This window comes from Neoarius graeffei, chromosome 22 (genome assembly GCF_027579695.1).
Source record: "Neoarius graeffei isolate fNeoGra1 chromosome 22, fNeoGra1.pri, whole genome shotgun sequence".
In the NCBI taxonomy this organism is placed as follows: domain Eukaryota; kingdom Metazoa; phylum Chordata; class Actinopteri; order Siluriformes; family Ariidae; genus Neoarius; species Neoarius graeffei.
The window spans coordinates 5,778,033-5,798,290 of NC_083590.1; the positions used below are offsets into that span (position 1 = coordinate 5,778,033).

General features: G+C 42.5%; 3 protein-coding genes across 3 annotated transcripts in view; 2 read left to right on the plus strand and 1 right to left on the minus strand.

The window, feature by feature from the left end:
• The window catches only part of LOC132870554 (NACHT, LRR and PYD domains-containing protein 3-like), a 524,974-nt gene that overhangs the window by 356,020 nt on the left and 148,696 nt on the right, over positions 1-20,258 (minus strand). The gene's annotated exons all lie outside the window — the stretch shown is intronic.
• The window catches only part of LOC132870553 (NACHT, LRR and PYD domains-containing protein 12-like), a 502,785-nt gene that overhangs the window by 104,961 nt on the left and 377,566 nt on the right, over positions 1-20,258 (plus strand). The window lies entirely within an intron of this gene.
• Positions 10,185-17,682, plus strand: LOC132870345 (uncharacterized protein CXorf38-like). Its single transcript, XM_060903976.1, has 3 exons — positions 10,185-10,301; positions 10,871-11,020; positions 17,288-17,682. The coding sequence occupies exons 1-3, from the start codon at positions 10,185-10,187 to the stop codon at positions 17,420-17,422; spliced, it is 402 nt and encodes a 133-aa protein (XP_060759959.1). The 3' UTR covers positions 17,423-17,682.

The following is a 20,258-nucleotide window of genomic DNA, read 5'->3' on the forward strand; positions in this document are numbered from 1 at the left end:
TTCGCGCCCCCTTGCGTTGTGCCGGTGAATAACATCGCGCACGCCTATTCCCCCGCTCAACAATAAATTACAACTGTCTGCGAAAAGCTATCTGCGAAAGCCTTGTCGCAAGAGCATGCAGAGGCCTTAAGGCCGAAGTGAGCTGAGTCGTGCTGCTCTGAGGTAGTCGAAACGCGAGCCGTGTTGGGCTGAAGTGAGCTGAAAAAGGGTAGTGGAAAAGGGCCATAACTTAAACGGCCATTGACACATACACAGTGTGCGCGCACACACACACACACACACACACACACACACAGGCCTCTAACTTAAACGGCCATTGAAACATACAGTGCACACACACACACAGGCCTCAAACTTAAATGGCCATTGACACAGATACAGCAGAAACAAGCAGCCAATAGGTCAGTTATGCCGCTTTTCCACTACAAACGTGGCTGAGTCGGGCTGAGCCGTGCCGTGCTGAGTTGAGCTGAGCGGGGCTGTTGGAGTTGCATTTCGACCACAACCGCGCTGAACCATGCTGGCTGGAAGTGGGTGGATACATTGGGTGGAGTTAGCGAAAGTGGGTGGACGTCACGTGATGTCGTTAAGCAGCGCAAACAGTGACATCAGTGAGCTTTTAAGCGGTAGTCTCACGACCCAAATAGTAAACAATAAACATGGAGGACATGGAGTTGTTAGTGTTGCTGGTCTTGGTGCTGTGGCTTGTTGTCACCGACAACGCAGACAGATACTGGCAAGAGCGCATAGATGAGGCGAGGCGCATAAGGCTTCATAATTCTTGTAATTCTTCTCCTTCCAGGTTTGCGGTGTTTACAGATCCCAGCGCGCTCGCGGGGCGTGTGTGGGCATGTGAGGACACTCCTCCTCACCAATCAGTGCACAGGGGAGTGTCTGCTCACGCCCCCAACCTCACTCGGCTCGCTTCGGCTTGCTTCAGCCCCACTCCAAAACGGTGCGAGTTTTAGGGGCTAAGCAGGGCTGAAGCGAGCCGAGTCGTGCTGGTTTTTGGTAGTCGAAACGCGAGCCGTGTCGGGCTGAAGTGAGCTGAAGCGAGCTGAAAAAGGGTAGTGGAAAAGGGCCATTAGTATGTAAGAGTGGAAAAGCAACAAATTGTCTGCCATGAGGCATCAGGAAAACCTTCCTTTGAACCAGTTCAACTCAGCAGTAGTGTGTTGTATCCATCAGTCCATGTACAACATGTATGCCAAATGTGGCGGAAGATGTGGGGTACTGAAAGAAGGACTCCTGCTGGGCAAAGTTCGAGTAGACCAGATATAGAGATCTTGCAGTCACGTGACCGGAAAGTACACAACCGCCATCGTGTCGGTCAAAAACCCCGCTGAATACTGCTGCACTCGTGTACAGAATGGATCAATTTCAACCGACGGACTACACGGCTCATTTTTCTAATGAACAGATAACTAGATATATGTCTAAAATAAACGATCTACAGATTTGTGACCCTTATGGCTTTCCGGACGGAGTTTTCTCGACCGGATTTTGAACTGCCAGCGGAATACCCGGACGTGTATGATTACCTCATCAACTTTCCCTCGCTGTTCAGTGGTGAAGCACTGCGTGTTTGTAAATCTCTGGACAGTTTTCTTTACAGAAATTCAGGATTTGTCAGCGACTCAGATGTGGCATCTTGTAAACAAGAAAATGATCCTCACTGGATGGGTAAGTCACTTAAGTATTGAGTACAGCACTGACCAGCCGATTATAGAATAGAATAAGGTAATTCCAAATCGTCCGTCTTGTTTACATGGATCTGGCGTTGGAGAGATAGAGGCTTGGCAGTGGAGATTTGAGTGGCTGTTTTCTGAGCTTAGTCAACAGGCCAGCTCTGCCTGTAGCCTCGCTTTTGCTTCGGCTCCCGGCGCGGCTCCTTCCCTTTGCTTCCGATAACAATCCACGGAGACCCCGCTGGTCTCGCAATCTGGTCTCGTCCGGAATGTTTTTTTTTTTCTCGTCCGGAATGTTGTGCATGCGATGGAAATCGCTACAAACCGTCATTTTCTGCTGGAAACCAATGTCCAGTAAGTCCATACGGTTGTAGTGGATATTGAAGTCCGGTACAGACGAACAACACGCAAAAATACACACAAAAAACATAAAAACCGTGCACAGGTAGGGAGAGCTTGTAGCCGCAGCCGTTGTAGTAGAATTGTATATAGTAGGGTTTTCCAGAAGAAAAGGTAGAAGTAAAAGCAGAAGTAGAACCAGAAGTAGAAGTAGAAGGCGGAATATGGCGTTTGACCGACACGATGGCGTCTGTCACAATCTGGATCGGCTGTGACGTCACATGCAAGATCTCTATACCTCTTCATTCTCAACAATTATATTCCTAATCTTTGCAACCTTTCCTTGAATGTAGATATAACTGTTGGCTTGGTCCAATTTTAATGTAAAGTGTTCAGTTCTGTATTGCAAGTACTGCTGTGCACAGCTAAAAGAGGCCGGCACAGGTCCGTCTGTGTGCTCTCTCTTAACACCTAAATGTGTCACTTTCTGTGGTCGAAGAGGTCCTCTCTCAGACAGCCTCATCACAACCTGTGAGCAGGGAAGCTCAGGCTTTCTCACTAGTCGCTTCAGGTATTGCATGAAATTTTCGAATTTGAATGCACTGAAGGAGTCCAGAGTACCATGAACTTCTGCATCTTGTGCAAGGTGTACAAGGTTATGCACATTGTATGACAGGTACATCTCCCCATACAACTCCCTGAAATGCTGGACAAAAAGCAACAAGGCATCATTTGCATACTCTCTGTAGGTATCCAACAGTTCCTCCCTAGACAGTATGAGCACTCCAAGAAACAGCAACAGGAAATGTTGATACACGGACGTATGCAAAAAGTCCTTCAGAAGAACAGGACCAGTATAAAACAGGAACTGGCGAAATTCAGACGCTTTCCATCGGTCTACTTCTTTCAAGGACCCCGGCTTCCGTCCAAACTCCACTGGCACACTTGCCCTGACCTTAACAAGTTTCTCAGACAGAACGTTAACTTGGGCCCCTGAGAGTCTGCAAGCCAGTGGACCCCTGAGCCACAGGTACAGCAGATGCCTCATTACATCCAGACAGACCAGATGCATGTAATCCAGGGGGAAACCACTGACCATGCCCAGAGAAGTGACTGCAAGAGGTGAAGTTCCAAGATGATGACCATCATCAACCATATCTTTGAATCCCTGGTCTGTCCGCAGAGGTGCATCCATTTTGGGGAATGTCATCCGGTTGCTAGTATACTCCCCCTCCTGAGTACATTTCTCACAACCTGAGTAGCCTGTGTGGCCTTTGATACACTTAAGAAAAGCTCAAGCTGGAGCATCACATATCATGGAGGAGAGATGGAGCGTCATGCTGACTCCTTGGAATGTAAATCCCCTCTCCAATTCCAGAACTTCTGCCACAAAATCCTCAAGATATTCATTGAGTAATGGCTTCTGACTGCCACAGAAAAGTGCAATTACAAAAGGGTCCTTATGAGGTATGTTCTTGAGGTATCCCAGAATTGGCGAGAATTGAGTGGAGGAACTTTTAAAAACTGGCAGCCCATCAACATTAGCTTGCAATTCAATGCATGCACCATTGACCAATTTGTGCTTGCATGCTTCTAAAATTGCTTTAATTGATTTCAGGATGCCAAAATAGTGATAATTCCCACAGGCTTTCTCCCTGACTACTAATGACTCTGACCGCGAGGTCCTTAACAATGTTCTTCCATCACTTGGGAGTGATGGATGGAGTTTAAGAATTTTTAGTAATTTAGTTAGTGCACTTTGTGTAATATATGTCTGTGAAGATTCTCAATCATCCAGGTCATAGTAAACTGTGGGCGGTAGAAATGGGCAACTGGACTTGCTTGAAAATTCTTGAAAACGTTTCACCTCTCGTCCAAAAGGCTTCCTCAGTTCTGTCTGACTAATAGGGAGTATCTCCCTATTAGTCAGACAGAACTGAGGAAGCCTTTTGGACGAGAGGTGAAACGTTTTCAAGAATTTTCAAGCAAGTCCAGTTGCCCATTTCTACCACCCACAGTTTGTGTAATATACTCCTCTGTTGCCCAAGCTGCAAGACTTCCCTCTAAGGTGGTGGTTTACATTAGACCGTATCAGCGGATCATCAGATTAACGTTTTTAAAACGATTAGTGTGCACACAGCAACGCCAATACACGATTCGCGTGCACATAGCAACGCCAATACACGGATACGCTTGGCTCCGCAGGCATCCTGCGCTCCAAATCACTTCGCCCTGAACAGCGAGTGCCCTCTGGAGGGTGCGCACTCCGGCCCTGCGCAGCTCACAGAGCGCACGAGTATAGCGCACGAGCAGTGATTTGGGACTGAGCCGCTGTGTGTGTGATCTCAGTGCATGTCGGGCATGCGCGTCACTTACCACTTGCAAGTGGAAGGATGGCAAGCCTAAAGACAATCATAACTACACAATGGGTAGTATTTGCATCAGTATTTGCAGTATTTTCATACTTTTATACTCTTTAATGAAAGGTGATACAAGGCGGAAGTCCGCGCCGTTTTTCAGCAGTCGCATCACATGACCAACGCCAGCGAATCAGGAAGGTGGATGTCACAGTGACGTTGTCCAATGATGACGCCAGCTAGAGCTCAGCACAGCGTATCCGCGTATTCTCAATGTTTACACAGCACCGGACCAGACACGATCTGGATTGAATACGTGGACCCTGGCGGATTCCCGTTTCCAGGCGTTTTAATGTAAACGGACAGTGCATCCGCGAAGAAAACGAGACAGATACGGTCTAATGTAAACTTGTCCTCGTCAGAGAAGCCATCCTCCAATTCACAAACATCAACAGGAATGTCAGGGACGACATCTGCCATTTCTTCATCCTCAGCAACGCTGCTAGAAGCCAATCTACAATGAATGGACGCCAGTTGCTGATTAACACGTGCCTTGGATTTTCGCTTCAGTGTCCAGTATGAGGGTGAACCTGCCATACTAGATAGATAAGCAAGACAAAGAAAACAAAAAAAGCACAAGCTTATCAACTGTATTTTAACAGTGATGAGGAAAATACCAATAATGGATAAAGGCCTTTCATGAGCCAGTTGGATATAGAGGGGATTAGAGATGACCAATTATTATTTGGCCCCATATTTTTGACTTTGTCTAACTAATTTCATGAATTTGCTCATAACTAAAACAAATCACTATGCACATTAGTTTACAGAAATGTTAGTAAGACTTACAGGGTCACTGGCTATACAGTGCAGATGATCAGCCAGTATGTGTTGTTTGCTCTGACTGTACCTGCCCCAAAGGCTACCATCAGACAAAATACAGGTGTAATAAGTATGAAGTAGGCCTGTGTCCTGTTCCTTACAATGAGAAGTACAATATGCTGAAAATCTAGTGTCACCTGGATATATTGTTACACTTTAGGCCTCTGCAGGCAAAAGCCTACCATTTACAAGCGTTTGTCACTATATGGCACCATATTAACCATAAGGTACACTGTTGGTTTACGATGTATTGTTTTGGGATGGCGTGTGAATGTTATGAAATAAGTTTTTATCGAGTTATTTATCGAAAATACTCTGAATTTCATGAATAAAAATCCAAATTCAAGATGGACACCACCCTGTGAGATCACAATATGCAAATCCCAACATAAACTTTGGGTCATCCTCAATATTTTTCTCATTTACAGTTTACTCTATCTGTTATCACTTTCAAGGCACAGCCTTTTGAAATTTAGATGCCAACATTCAGCATTTTTTTTTGAAATACCTGCCACCTAAAGGGTTAAGACTCACCAAAAACCCTGTCTCAAGCCTGCAATGATTTTGGTAACCGTGACCCAGCTGTAATTGCACTTAAGCCTTCAGAGTTATTGTATTCCTCACAAGCAGCCGTGGTTGAAACGGTCCCAGACAGGTGCTACATTTAGTCCTGTTACAATTGACACATCCATTATGGTAAAGAGTCCCTTCTACATTTGTCATTTTAAAAACCACATTATTTAAAATTACCTTGTTTCCCCAGACAATCAGGTCAATGCTTGTGGTACGATTCCTTTTTTTGTCCCTAAACAGTGTAAGTTATGAGAATAAAGAAAACATCACTTTACATTAAATATAAGAAACATCTTGGGAGACAATGCTGCTGTACATACAGACAGAAGTAGTTTTATATTTAAGTTACTGCTTTTTGGAAAGTGGCACAAACCTTCTGATTGAATTACGCTTTAATTGTTGTCATTACTAGCAGTATCTGAAAAACTAGGCCAAATAGTAGGTAGTTTAGGGACAAAAAAGGCAAAGTCATTACTAGCAGTATCTCATCTCATCTCATTATCTCTAGCCGCTTTATCCTTCTACAGGGTCACAGGCAAGCTGGAGCCTATCCCAGCTGACTACGGGCGAAAGGCGGGGTTCACCCTGGACAAGTCGCCAGGTCATCACAGGGCTGACACATAGACACAGACAACCATTCACACTCACGGTCAATTTAGAGTCACCAGTTAACCTAACCTGCATGTCTTTGGACTGTGGGGGAAACCGGAGCACCCGGAGGAAACCCACGCGGACACAACATGCAAACTCCACACAGAAAGGCCCTCGCCAGCCACGGGGCTCGAACCCGGACCTTCTTGCTGTGAGGCGAAAGCGCTAACCACTACACCACCGTGCCGCCCTACTAGCAGTATCTGAAAAAGTAAATATTTATTGGTGCATTTATACCATGGCCCATTTCACCCTCCACAGATAACAGCATCCTGTGATATAATATTACCATATTGCATAACATGAAACGACAATAAAATCAAACATTGTTCAATCGACCAATTTGGGCATGCGCACACACGTTTGAAAGTAGACTAAAGCCCACTGCACACTACGTCCGGTAATACGGCTGCGGGAACTCAGGGAAATCATTCATTGTCTATAGAGATCCGCAATCCGTGTGTGATTTGGGTCAGAACAGATAGAACGGTGTGGAAGAAATTCCGCATCCGAGGCTCTCCGAATGAGTTAAAAAAGAAATTGAACTCCTCCGAAAAATCCTGCATGGTAGAGTGGTGTTGCTATGGTGATGATAAACAAATGTCATGTTTCCCGCTGAAGGTAACAATGCAGTTAAGAAATATAACATATTTTAAATGTTATAAACTATACAACACGGCGATAATTTCCAAACGTGATCCATATTAATAATACAAACCAAAACATGTACAAAAGAAACAAACCATTACTGGTATGATGAAAACAAGTCATTACCAAACACGGCGCTAATTTCTACACATGAGCAGTATTAATAACACACACCAATAAAGTGAAACGAAGTGTTGTTAGTATGAAGATACATAAGTTTGGTAATCTACTCTGCCTGCCATGTTTCAATCCGGCCACAGACCATGGAGCAACCTGCTCGGACTAGACTTCCCGCCTTGCGGTGGATACCTTAGCTATCAACAAACTTAAGGCACGTTTACAAACGTTTCCCAACAGAAAATAGCTGACTACTGCGTTAAGTTGCAGTGTAAAAGTATAAAGTACTGATTTGCTATCCATGTCATGTTAACCGACTGCTTATGGGAATAATTTTCCAGACGGAAATTAGCTAGATAGCTAACTGAACTAGCCATAGACTGTATTGTATACAGTCGTTGGAACTCGCCCTTTAACGAGGCCGGGCAAACATTAACGTTTTAACGTATTGCACACCGACTACCAGCATACTACTACAATTCTAAGTTTATTAATGCTACCTCCTTTCATTTAACACCAAAGTGATAAAACACCAAAGTGACTTACCTGAAAAAAAAAAAAAAGGTTGGCTGAGTACGCTGCTCTCACTCAGTCAAACGCGCTGAAGGCTGCCAACCGCTGAAGACCCGAAGAAGATCTCGCACATGTGTGAGGTAGAGAAGATGCATGGGGTATTCCAAGTTTAGAGGATGCGCACACGTTTAGGAATATGTTCTCTCGTTGTCGATTAGGGACCGGGAACATATGTAAATAAATAGGTTAGTCATTTGATACCCATGCAAAGATAATAACATGTTATGAAATGTTTACATTATATAGTGAAAGTCCCCAAGATGCGTGCGCATATTTCTGTGAATTGCGTTCCGAAGTGTGTAGAGTTGGTTCTGATGCCAGCAGCAGCGGGCAGGCGATGCACAGCACTAATAAATGGTTCAGCTATTTTGCCGCGGAAGACAGCGGGTGTCTGCACAGTTATTTGAAATAAAAGTGCCCCCATTGAGATAGCCGGTATGTAAAAAATAACATCAGATGGCACATTTTTGTTAAACGGGAAACGGGAAGAATTTTTATGCAATATGACATTATACTTTAGTGTTTGGGGAACTACAATAGACAGCGCATTCTCAGAAATGCCCCGGCCGGGGCCAATCAAAAACCGATGTAGATGGGATTCAGGGATGAACACAAAAATAAAAAAAAAGTATAATCTTCGCCCCATAGCTGATGTCATGATCTAATTATAGCTGATCTGAGGCCAACACTAACCCGATGAATGTGTAGGGTACTTCTCGATTTTGGGCCAATCAAAAGCCAACGTAGATGGGAGCAGGGGTGAAAAAAACTGGCTCCGCTCTCTGGCCGATCATTGTACGATCAAATTATTTAAGAGTGAGTGTTCCTATATGATCTTAGGCCAACATCGGCCCGATGCATGCGTGTTGTTGGGGCAGTTTCAAAACTGAATTTCTGTTCGCGGTTAGCAGTTTCTAAATGCTCTTTGTTGCTCATTTCTTGAATAACTCGGTGACTCTTTTGTGTTTCAGCCATTTTTAATTCCGTTTTGATTCCCAGGTCATCTTTGTCATTTTGTTTTTGTTTATTTTTTACAACATTCAAAGCCGGAGCCTTAGAAAGAAAGTCCGTAATCGCCCACGGGCATTACAGGAAAATTCTGCCTGCCAAGGAACCAATCAGAGAACACGATTTTATCAGAAGTAGCTCATGCCATATAATAACACAAAATAAACCCCTTCAGTCCTGCATCACCCTGTGAGCATTTACTTTCCTGATAATGACTGGCTTGCTGTACATTACAAGCCTCAACGCCAGGTATTGCCCGAATGCCCAATTTGCCCGACCAAGACGTTCGGGCAGAAATATTTTAGTGAGTTAGACCCGTTCGGGCGCACCTATGGTCACCTTCTTTAAGCACAAAAATGATTTTCGAGCGAGTACATTACAGAAAACAAGGCGTATTAAGCAGCATCCTCGCCTCCCCTGTGATCATTTTGGTTTTTTTTTTCTTCCCGATTTGTAACGGCGATTCTGATTGGCTCACTTCAGGCGCACGTGCACATTTGTGCTTTTCATCACTGCGAGTGGTCGCTGGGGCCCTCGATGTTTTCCCAGGTTGACTTCAGGACGTCCGCATATATATGTAAAAAAGCTCGTAGTAAGTACATTCAGTGAATGCTAAGACATGCTTTTGTGTCTCGAATAGTAAACCACACTATAAAGGTTGTTTAATTTCCTCCTAAATGCAATGGCAAACTGAATGATAAGATGGTACTGCAATACAGACTCCTGTTTTATAATGTTTTTAGTTTTATAATTCATCTTTGCGATATTGCTAGTCATTGTTATAGGCAAAACAAAGTGTGTTTTGTGTCCTAAACTCTATAATAAAAAGACGTATTATGTACTAGTACCATACGGAAGTCTTACATATATGATATTGATTTCTGTTTCATCTTTTCAGGGCTTGTCTTGTTCTTCTGTTGCAGAAATAAATGTTTAAATGGTTTTTTTTTTTTAAACATGTACTTTTGTCTAAATAACTCAATTATACCCCTAGAAAACATATCCGTATTGCCTTGAACCATGTACTTGAAAACTTGCTGAAATACAGCAAAATTTTAGGGTAAAAGGAAATTCAAGGGGGGCAAAAAAATTTTTTGAGGCCATTTAAGGTGTCAAAAGTTAATATTGAGGTTTGCATTACACCTTATGTGTAGGTCTGTCTGTCTGTTTATAGAAAAATTGGTAACCTAAAGAAGGCCGTTGTAGAAATACAGCAGGTTGGCAAAAATGACCCAGTATGACTGCACTTTCTTTGTTAAATGGAGTGGCTTCTCTTATCACATTCGGCAGCCGAGGACGTTTGGTTTTTAATGTGTTTACTGGTTCTGCTTACATTGTGTAGGCTTTCATGCCACGAGGATTGGCAGATTTATCCAGAGCAGACCAATGTGATGCAGCAGCACTGCTTAACCTCCTCCACTTCTGTGACTATTTCAGCTTCATCAGCCAGAGGCTCATCACAGAGGTGAAACGCTGTTGCACATCGTATTACATACTCCCAAGCAATGCTTGAGACACTCATCTAGTCACACAAATAAGAGTGAGCAAAGTCAGATTATATGTACTTTATTTAAAGAATAAGGAACCATGTTGAAGAAAAGGCCTCATTTGTTGTGATGCTGAGTTCGAAGAAAAAAAAAGAGAGAGATCCTAACTGACATATAATTGAAAGTCCAAAGCAAACGTCTGTGTACATGGTGCTCATTGTTTTTGTTTTTCAAAACTTTACACCAAAAAAAGCTTTCGTAATTCTCTTCTGATTGTTTTTGATCATTTGAGGTCCATTTTAGGGCTACAATTAATTGCCGATTTTGAATGACCCTGAGGATGACAGGAGAACAGGATGGCTGAAGAAATCTGCAAGGTTTGCAGTTTGAAGCTAGTGTAAAATTTATTCCAGATGTGAGAAGCTGTATTTAAAAACCATCTTTTCCAAGTCAGACCAAAGGGAGTTCATTTGTCTGTAGTCGAGACATGCGAACACAGTTCATCCATTTAGCTGACGTACACATTTCATCCCTCTGTTCCCCCCAGGTCATACGCTGTAGGAATGAGTTAATGCACTCGTGTGAGATGCAGGTCTCAAATGAGTGGATGACACATTTTCAGAAGAGCCTGGAACAGTTGTTACTAACTCTACGCCACGTCCCTGAAGTGGCTGCAGCAGGCCAACAGATCCAGGAGGTATAAGACAAAACAACACAGCATAAATAAAAGTTTAAGATGGATCAGTATGAAAAGTCTACAGTCCAATCCAGTATCATATATCCCAAACTTTTCCATGCCAAGGCCCCCCAAACAGCATTAGCTTCTGGCCGGGGACCCCCTTTGCAAACCCACAGACAATGCTACAAAATATGTAAAGAAACATCAACTTTTAGAATGTTTTGTCTTACTTTTATTCAATAGTCAATAATTGTTACATTTGTTTAGCATAAGAATATTATTAACTAACATGTTTTCAACACAAATATTTTCGCACTGAACAATAAACTGTATAACCTCCTGTAGTACCTGATTCAACCCGTTATCCATCCTTTTTGCGACCAGTGCCTCGCGATGGAGCATGCAGTGTGTGGCCACTACATGCGGGGCCTTCTGCTTAGTGAGCGCGGTCACTCCACTGATCTTCCCGGTCATTGCCGCGGCTCCGTCCGAACACACCCCCACACAACGGGTCCAATCCAATCCGTTAGACTCGATGTAATCGTCCAAAACTTGAAAAATGTCTTTCCCAGTAGTTCTTCTTTCAAGTGCTTTACAAAATAGTATTTCCTCCACAAATCTTTCCTGTGAAATAAATCTGATGTACACAAGCAGTTGGGCCTCATTGGATAAATCTGTGCTCTCATCCAGCTGAAGTGCGAAGTATTCGCTGGCTCTCACCTGCTCCAACAGCTAAGCAGATACGTCTTGAGCCATGTCACCAATCCGTCGGCTCACGGTGTTATCAGAGAGTGGGACAGCATCGATTTTTTTGGCAGCATCCTCACCAAGCAATTCTCGGACAATGTCTTTGGTGGCTGGTAAAATCAAATCTTCTCCAATTGAGTGAGGTTTTTTAGCATGAGCAATGTGGTACGAGGCTAAAAATGATGCCTTCAGGGCCCGCTCGGGGACAGTAGCTTGCTGGATGAATGCAGCAGATTGCCTGACCAAATGCTCTTCTTTGCGTCTGAAGAAATCTACTGTTTTTTCAGCATCTGTCGGATGTTTTTGTACCAAGTGACGCTGAAGTTTCGAAGGTTTTAAGCACTCGTTTGACAGGGTCTCCAGACAGAGGACACATTTCGGGCAATCATGGCCATTTTTCTGTATGGCTGTAAAGCCATACTTAATGTATGCTGCCTCATATTTTCGGATTTTAGTTGGCCAGGACTTCTTAGTTTTTTTCGCAGCAGTGTCCTCCACAGCAGGGCTGTTGGTTTGTTCCTTCGGTCTCTTCTTCAAAAACCTGTCCATTTTGTGCTAGCAATACGCTAGCTTGAGGAGCAAAGCAGGTTGATAAATGGCGCAAACAGCAACATCACAGGCAATCAGAGAGATAAGCATGGCAAACAATGTTTCGATATGATGTATTATTATTAATAATTATATTTTAGAATAATGATTCAAAAACTAATTACAATATATTTAATAATAATTATTTTAAAAAAGGATATTTTTTTTGCAATTTTTTTATCGTCCCTCCAACTTTCTGAGGCCCCCCTAGCGCCCCCTGGCGCCCCCCCAGGGGGCCACGGCCCCCACTTTGAAAACCACTGCCATATAGTATCTGCTTACAACTCATTTTCAAAGGTGCTGTAAAATAACACTGCAGTGCCCTTTGAAATAATCGTCCATTTATGTGTACATGTTGGAGTGTTATCATCCATACTATTATACTGCTAATGAACTGGCAATGTCAGACTCTTGATAAAGTATAACTGGTCAACTAAAAAGTATGTTGTTAATTACAATAGTAAATGATGCCTGCAAAAATCATCTTGGGCAAGAAGCCAACTTAAGAAACACAGTGATAACAAGAAGGGCACTTGGCAGAGTGCATACCTCCATCAGGCCACATATTATCAACATCAAAATCAAATCACTTGAACATGTAATGCCAATGTTGTAGTCGAGTCACTAAACCTCGAGTCCGAGTCCAGACTCAAGTCCAGTGTTCAAGTTCAATTCATTAAAGAAAATTTCTAGTCAAGTCCACTATTGATATGAGTCGAGTCCGAGAATAAGACTCCAACCGCACCGTTTGATGGTGGCTGTTGCTGCCTTTATGTGAAAGCGTCTCTGCTACTGTGTTGGACTAACGTTCCTGCTCCACTGCCTCATTTTAGTTAACAGGCTACAGATAAAAAGCTTGTTCATCACTCAGCAAGCCCCGCCCACTATCAACAAGGCAAATAACATGAGAGAGGGTTAACACTAGCTAGTTCATCGCTCAGCAAGCCCTGCTATCAATAGAGCAATGAACATAGCGTGTCACTCACTTCTCTGGGTGGAGTCTTACCAAATGACGATCGAAGTTCGAGGTCATCCCCGTCATCTCCTTGATAGTTCTTCTACATATGGAACACACAGCAGTGCATTTTCTTCCACTGCACGAGAAGTCAGTATAAGCAAAGCAGACAATCCTAGGGGCGTCTCTCCAGGCATTTTAACGCCATTAATGTTAGTTTGTTCCTGAACATGATGTATGAACAGGTGAATGTGCATTCTCTTGCACAACATTAGCATAAAAATTAATGTAGATATCAATATCTTATGCCAAATTATTACGGCATGTTACAAAAATTAAAGAAAAAATCAGATTCCTTGTCTCCAATTTACGAGTCCGAATGCAGTTAATGCACGAGTCCGAGTCATCAGTGCTCAAGTCTAAGTCAAGTCACGAGTCCTTAAAATTAGGGCATGAGTCAGACTCAAGTCCAAGTCCTGGACTCGAGTATGACAAGCCTGGATAATACTAAAGCTGTCCACCAAATTTCATCCAAATCTGTTCACTAATTTTTGAGTTACGTTGGGAACAGACAAAATCTTGGATTTGCATACATATCTGCATTTGCATCAAAATCTAATAAATGTCTTGGCCCATGGCCCACCTTTCCTCCAAATTTCATCAAAATCCGTTTACTGCTTTTTGAGTTATGCTGGGAACAGGCTAACAAACGGAAGCGAAAACATAACCTCCTCCAACAAATGTCTAAAATGTTGATCGCTAAATGAGATTAGCTCATGCTCAAGCTTTTGGATAGCTACATGGACATAACAGAACATACATAGCATAATGGATATAAGCCTAATAAAATTAGCTTGTGATCAGATAAAGATTTTCAAAATGTCTGTGGTGCTCCCGTGTTGTCACGTCTTCCTCAAAACACAGAAGAGCACTTACACACACACTTCACTGATGATGGTGGATGAAGTTTTAAAGTGCATATCACGGGAAAATTCAGGAGCAATATCAATTTAATTCTCCTATTTTATATTAAACTTTGGTCAAATATCTGTAACATTCTGCATTCTCTGCAATTTGTTTACCTTGCACAATACCAGAAAAATTCAGTTGAAATCAAGCCATTTGAGGTGAATTGGTCCGCCTCTGAAAAAAACTTTGCATTTGAATTTCCAGGGAAACGTTGATTTTCGTGACGTCGCATGCGGGACGCCTCCCTCTGAATCCTACATCAGCGCTGGTTTGTTTATGAGAAAACGACCTGGTGGTTTTCTGCAAATTTCTTCAACGTTATCGCCTAATTATTAAAATGGTTAACAGATGTATCGTAGGAGGGTGTAGCAACACCAATCATGATGGGATTAGTACTCATCGTTTTCCAAAAGACCGGACAATGAGAGAGAAATGGGAGCGCTTGGTCTACACAGGCTGTGCACTGAAACCGTGCAAAGCTCGCGCAGCCTGCTGGCGCTTCCGCAGGTGACGCCACGAATCTGGCTCCAGACTCCCTTGGGATTTTTCCAGACGCGTTTTGTTATTTTATTTTTTTCTGCTGTAGACAGATGGCCTTGTGCAAAATTACCCTTCTGGATGAGTGTGTAAAGGGGCGTACTTTCAGATAAAAAAAAAAACAAAATTGGTCCAGAATATGCCCTTTAAATTGTTTAACTGACCAGGCTAATTTACAGTGAGGTTATGTGTATAAATTAGGGCTGTCAATGGATTAAAATAGTTAATATTATTATCTGTACCACGAATTGGCCTAGAGGTTAGCATGTCCGACTCTCGATCGGGAGATAGCGAGTTCTACTCACGGTCAGGTCATACCAAAGACCATCATAAAAATGGTACCTATTGCTGTCTGGCAAGGTACGCTGCAATACAGATGTGAGTGGGGAGTCAAACTCTCGCGGTTACCAGAGGACCCACGCCCCACTGTAACCCTAGCTACGTAATAGGGGAAAGGCCGAGGGCTACGGAAACGGAGATTGGCGCCACCTTATGCACCACATGGCGTGGGAAGGACTTTGGCTTTGATTATTATCTGTAGTTAACTCACAATTGATCACAAATTAATCACACTTTTTAAAAATCTGTTCTAAATGTACCTTAAAGGGATATTTTTCAAGTTTTTGGGGAGTGAGAGTGGACAAATCTGCTTGCTTTATGTAAATGTATGTGGCCAGGTCAGGAAAGATAATGCTGGACACAGCAAAAATTATTTTTGTGGTTATTTTATTCCCCTACTGCATTTTAAAAAAACAAAGCCGCTTCAACTGTATATTTTTGAGGCTTTAGCATAATTCCGTGTGAACAAAACAATACAGTATTTTCCTCGAGTTCTGGACTTAACTTCCAGCCTCAAGCTACGCAATAAAATTAACTAAACCAGGGCTTTTCAAAGTGTGGGGCGCGCCTCCCCTAGGGGGCGCCAGAGTTCTTTGGGGGTGGCGCAACGTGAGGAAAAATAAACCAGAATCAGTTGCTATTGCGGACATTTAGCGAACTTCAGCTAGCCTTTGCCAGAGACAAAATGGATCGATTTTTAGTACCTAAAGCTACAGTGAGTGAGGAGACAGAGTCTGGGCCAAGCAAAAAAAGAAGGAAGTATGACCACGATTATTTAAAGTTTGGATTTTCATGGACTGGATCTGAAGATGCTCCACTGCCACAGTGTGTTGTCTGCCAAGAGGTGCTAGCTAACGATGCTATGAGATGTTTAAAATGTGTAAAAAAAGATGTTTTAAAAAAGCACAGATGTTTAAAATGTGTTAAAGAAAAAAATGTGTACAACAACCATTTTTTTAAAATACGAATGGAACATTAAGTATAGCAACAACAAAAATTGTAGGGGGGGGGGGGACGCTGTTGTTTATTTGCTCTCTCTGGGGGGGGGGGGGGGGGGGCTGACTCTCCCACACTTTGAAAACCCCTGAACTAAACAAACTCGGTGATGTGGACTCTGGACAACAGCAGTGGCTATCTTTAAATAAAGAAAATCAAAATACAAAACCCCAAATAAATACGGCACACAGATCATATTTCCAGTAAAATGCAAAAACTCACTGTTAAATATACAGTACGTTCATGAGCAAAAACTGCATTTATAAACACTTTTACATCACTCACAAATTTCTCAGAATAAAACAAACTCTCTCAGTCCAGTGTGCAGCCTACGAGCTTAGACACACACACACACACCTGGACCTTCACACGCCTTCTTTTCTTCCCTCTGGACCATCAAAAGCTCCTAAAAAATACACACATTTTATGTAAACAGTCAGAATGCATCAATATAAGTTGATTCTGTATGTATATAAGTGCACTTTATCACGACTTACGCCGACCAGCTACTTGCTACATCGCTCGCTCATACTACATCACTTCCTGATTTCCCAAACTATGGGGGAGGGGCACAGAACGCGCATGCGTTAATCGCGCATCAAAAAAATTAGTGGCGTTAAAATGACTTTGCGTTAATGTATGATTATCATGTTAACTTCGACAGCTCGAGTATAAATCATTTAGTAACTTATTTTGTTTTTCAGATGTTGTCTGTTGATCTGTTATTGCACATCCCTGGGGTGGACAGTGTAGATGGAGCCAAAATGGAAGGAGTATTGATTGAATCTCTCAGCCAGTGTGAGACGGAATTGCTCAGGGAATCCCTGAGAGACCTATTAAACAACCGTGAGCTCCAGGGGGATCTCATACCTCTGGTAAGGTCTACATAACCTACCAAACCAAAAATCCTCAATATTATAATAGTTATAATTATAGTATATTATAACGACAGTGACTTCCTCTCAGTGATCACCTCTGTGCCAGCAAACTAAATTAAAACAAAATGAGCGCTTCCTGTGTTTTTTTAAATTGATTATATAGTTTTGATACAAATCTAGTTTTTTCCAAGAAATTCTTTATCTTGGTGGCAAATTCGCTGAAGCTAGATTCCCGTGACATTTATTTATTTATTTATTTATTTTCCTCCCGTTTAGGAGAAACTGCAGAACATCTGTAGATTCCTGAACAGCCACAAGGATCTTGAAGAGCAGTTCAGGACAGAACTTCAGAGCCTTCAGAGCCTAAAGGCACAACAGCTGCAAGGAGTGAACAACAATGGGGAAAGATGACTGTGCTATGGAGACGACAGAAGGAGGACAGACATTGTTGCAGGGGTTAATACATATAAATGGATAACTCCATTTTGGTTTGAATTGTATATAGCAGGAATATTAGCAGTCAGATCGTTCATTCAGGTTTTTCACAAGCAGGTCGTTCCATGTAACTTGGAATGGTACACTTTAACACACGCTGTGCTATTCATAGATTTCAGTAGTATGCCGTTGCAGTCAAGTTACAGTCAGTAAATTGTTGTAAAGTGCTCCTTCGATCCAGGGCATTTGTTAGAAAGGAAGGAGAATGTTCTCACGTGTGTCATGTTTATGTACAGTGTCTTGCAAAAGTATTCATCTCCCTTGGTGTTTGTCCTGTTTTGTCGCATTACAAGCTGGAATTAAGATGGATTTTTGGAAGGTTGGCCCCATTTGATTTACACAACATGCCTACAATTTTAAAGTTGCAAATTATTGTTTTATTGTGACACAGTTGTTTTATTGGTATACAGCAATCTTCAAGTTATGCCACAGATTCTCAACTGGATTGCAGTCTGGGCTTTGATTAGGCCATTTTAAGACATTTAAATGTTTCCCTTTAAACCACTCCAGTGTAGCTTTAGCACGCTGTTTCGGGTCATTGTCCTGCTGGAATGTGAACCTTGGTCCCAGTCTCAAACCTCTGGCTGACTCAAACAGGTTTTCCTCCAGAATTGCCCTATTTAGTGCCATCCATTTTTGCTTCAGTCCTGACCAGCTTTACTGTACCTGCAGGTAAAAAATATCCCCACAGCATGATGTTGCCACCACCATGCTTCACTGTAGGAATGGTATTCTCAGGGTTTGCACCACAAATTGCATTTCCCATGATGGCCAAAAAGATCAATTTTAGTCTCATTTGACCAGAGAATCTTCTTCCATGTGTTTGGGGAGTCTGCCACATGCTGTTGGGCAAACTCCAAGCGTGTTTTCTTAAGCGCTGACTTTTTCTGGCCACTCTTCCATAAAGCCCCACACTGTGGAGTGTACGGCTTAAAGTGTTCCTATGGACAGATACTCCCATCTCGGCTGTGGATAAGATAAGAAGACCTTTATTATCCCATAATGGGGAAATTTCCTGTTTGCAGCAGGACAGTGGATAGCAGCAGAAGAGGACATATCAAGTCACACAAGTTAAAAAAAAAAAAATATATATATATATATATATATATATATATATATATATATATATATATAATAAATTGCTCCTTCAGTGTTTTCTTTGGTGTCTTTGTTGCATCTCTGATTAATGCCCTCCTTGCCCGGTCTGTGAGTTTTGGTGGGTGGCCTTCTCTTGTCAGGTTTGTAGTGGTGCCGTATTCTTTCTATTTTGCTATAATGGATTTAATGGCGCTCTGTGGGATAGTCAAAGTTTGGGATATTTTTTTATAACCCAACCCTGATCTATACTTCTCCATAACTTTGTCTCTGACCTGTTTGGAGGCTCCTTGGTTTTCATGTTGCTTGCTTAGTGGTGTTGCAGAGTCAGGATCCTTCCAGAACAGGTTGATTTATACAGACATCATGTGACACTTTGATTGCACACAGGTGGATCTTAATCAACTAATTATATGACTTATGAAGTGAATTGGTTGGATCAGCTCTTATTTAGGGGTTTCATACGAAAGGGGGTGAATACCTATGCACACTCCACGGTTCTGTTTTTTCATCTTAATTATTGTTTGTGTCACAATAAAACACCAATTTTCACCTTTAAAGTGGTCGGTACTTTGTGTAAATCAAATGGTGCTAACACTACAAAAATCCATTTTAATTCCAGTTTGTAATGCAACAAAACAGGACAAACACAAAGGGGGATGAATACTTTTGCAAGACACTGTAATCTCTGATACAATACAAAAAAGAAAGGGGGAAAAGATTCCGGTTTTGAGTGAACGCTGGCGCTTTTGGCAGCCGCTACTCTTTGGTCCCGTATTTGTTTGTTTATTATTATTTTTAGCATTTTACTTTCACGCTATCTGTGTGTTTTTTATTTTCCCCTAATCTTCTTTGGAGATGTGTTTCTTATCTCGCGCTTCCTTGTATGTCATCTGCAACCTGTTGAGCGGATTCCAGGACTACCTGTGTCAGATTTCCAACGCCCTCGGAAACCTGTTTTGCTCTTGACATCCTAAGATAAGCCATCTGCTACTGTTGAAATCAGGAGATAGACTGTGTATTGACTGGGGATTCATCTTATCTACCTGTCTGGACTTTAACAGGAGTTTACTGAACTGTTGGTCAAACTAATGGACTAGGCTACTACTAACGCTGACTACCCTGTGTCCGCCTTACCTGTTCTTTTGGGTAAGTATCTTACTCGCTATGAGGGTAAGTTCTTTGTTTGAATGAACTACTGCTCTCCCTAGGGCTGGCTATTTCAGTTGCCTGCCCTCTGGAGTGTCAAGTGAGTATCCTGTTGGCTAACGTGTTAAGGGCACAGGTGTCTGTCTAGCTGTTCTATGTGTAGCCTATGTTTGCTCGCTTGGATGGTGCATGCAACAGTGATTCTACTCTGGCTCCTTGTTTTTGATCTAATGCCACCGACACCGGCTTTACAGTGAGCCAAAACTTTTGCATCGGCTTTCCTGGGACTTCTCCATGGCGCTTAAGTATTCGTCTACCTATCTCCACTATTTGGGGAATAAAACATATAAGTTCCCTGACACTCTGCTTGCGCACAAACATCTTGGGTTCCTGCGTCGGCCTAAATATATACACAGGGGCTCTGGACGGACGTTTGCTCGCCATCAACATCCAAACAACGTTGATTCGTTTTGGAGCTGGAATCATAACATCAAGCGGACTGTCGTTG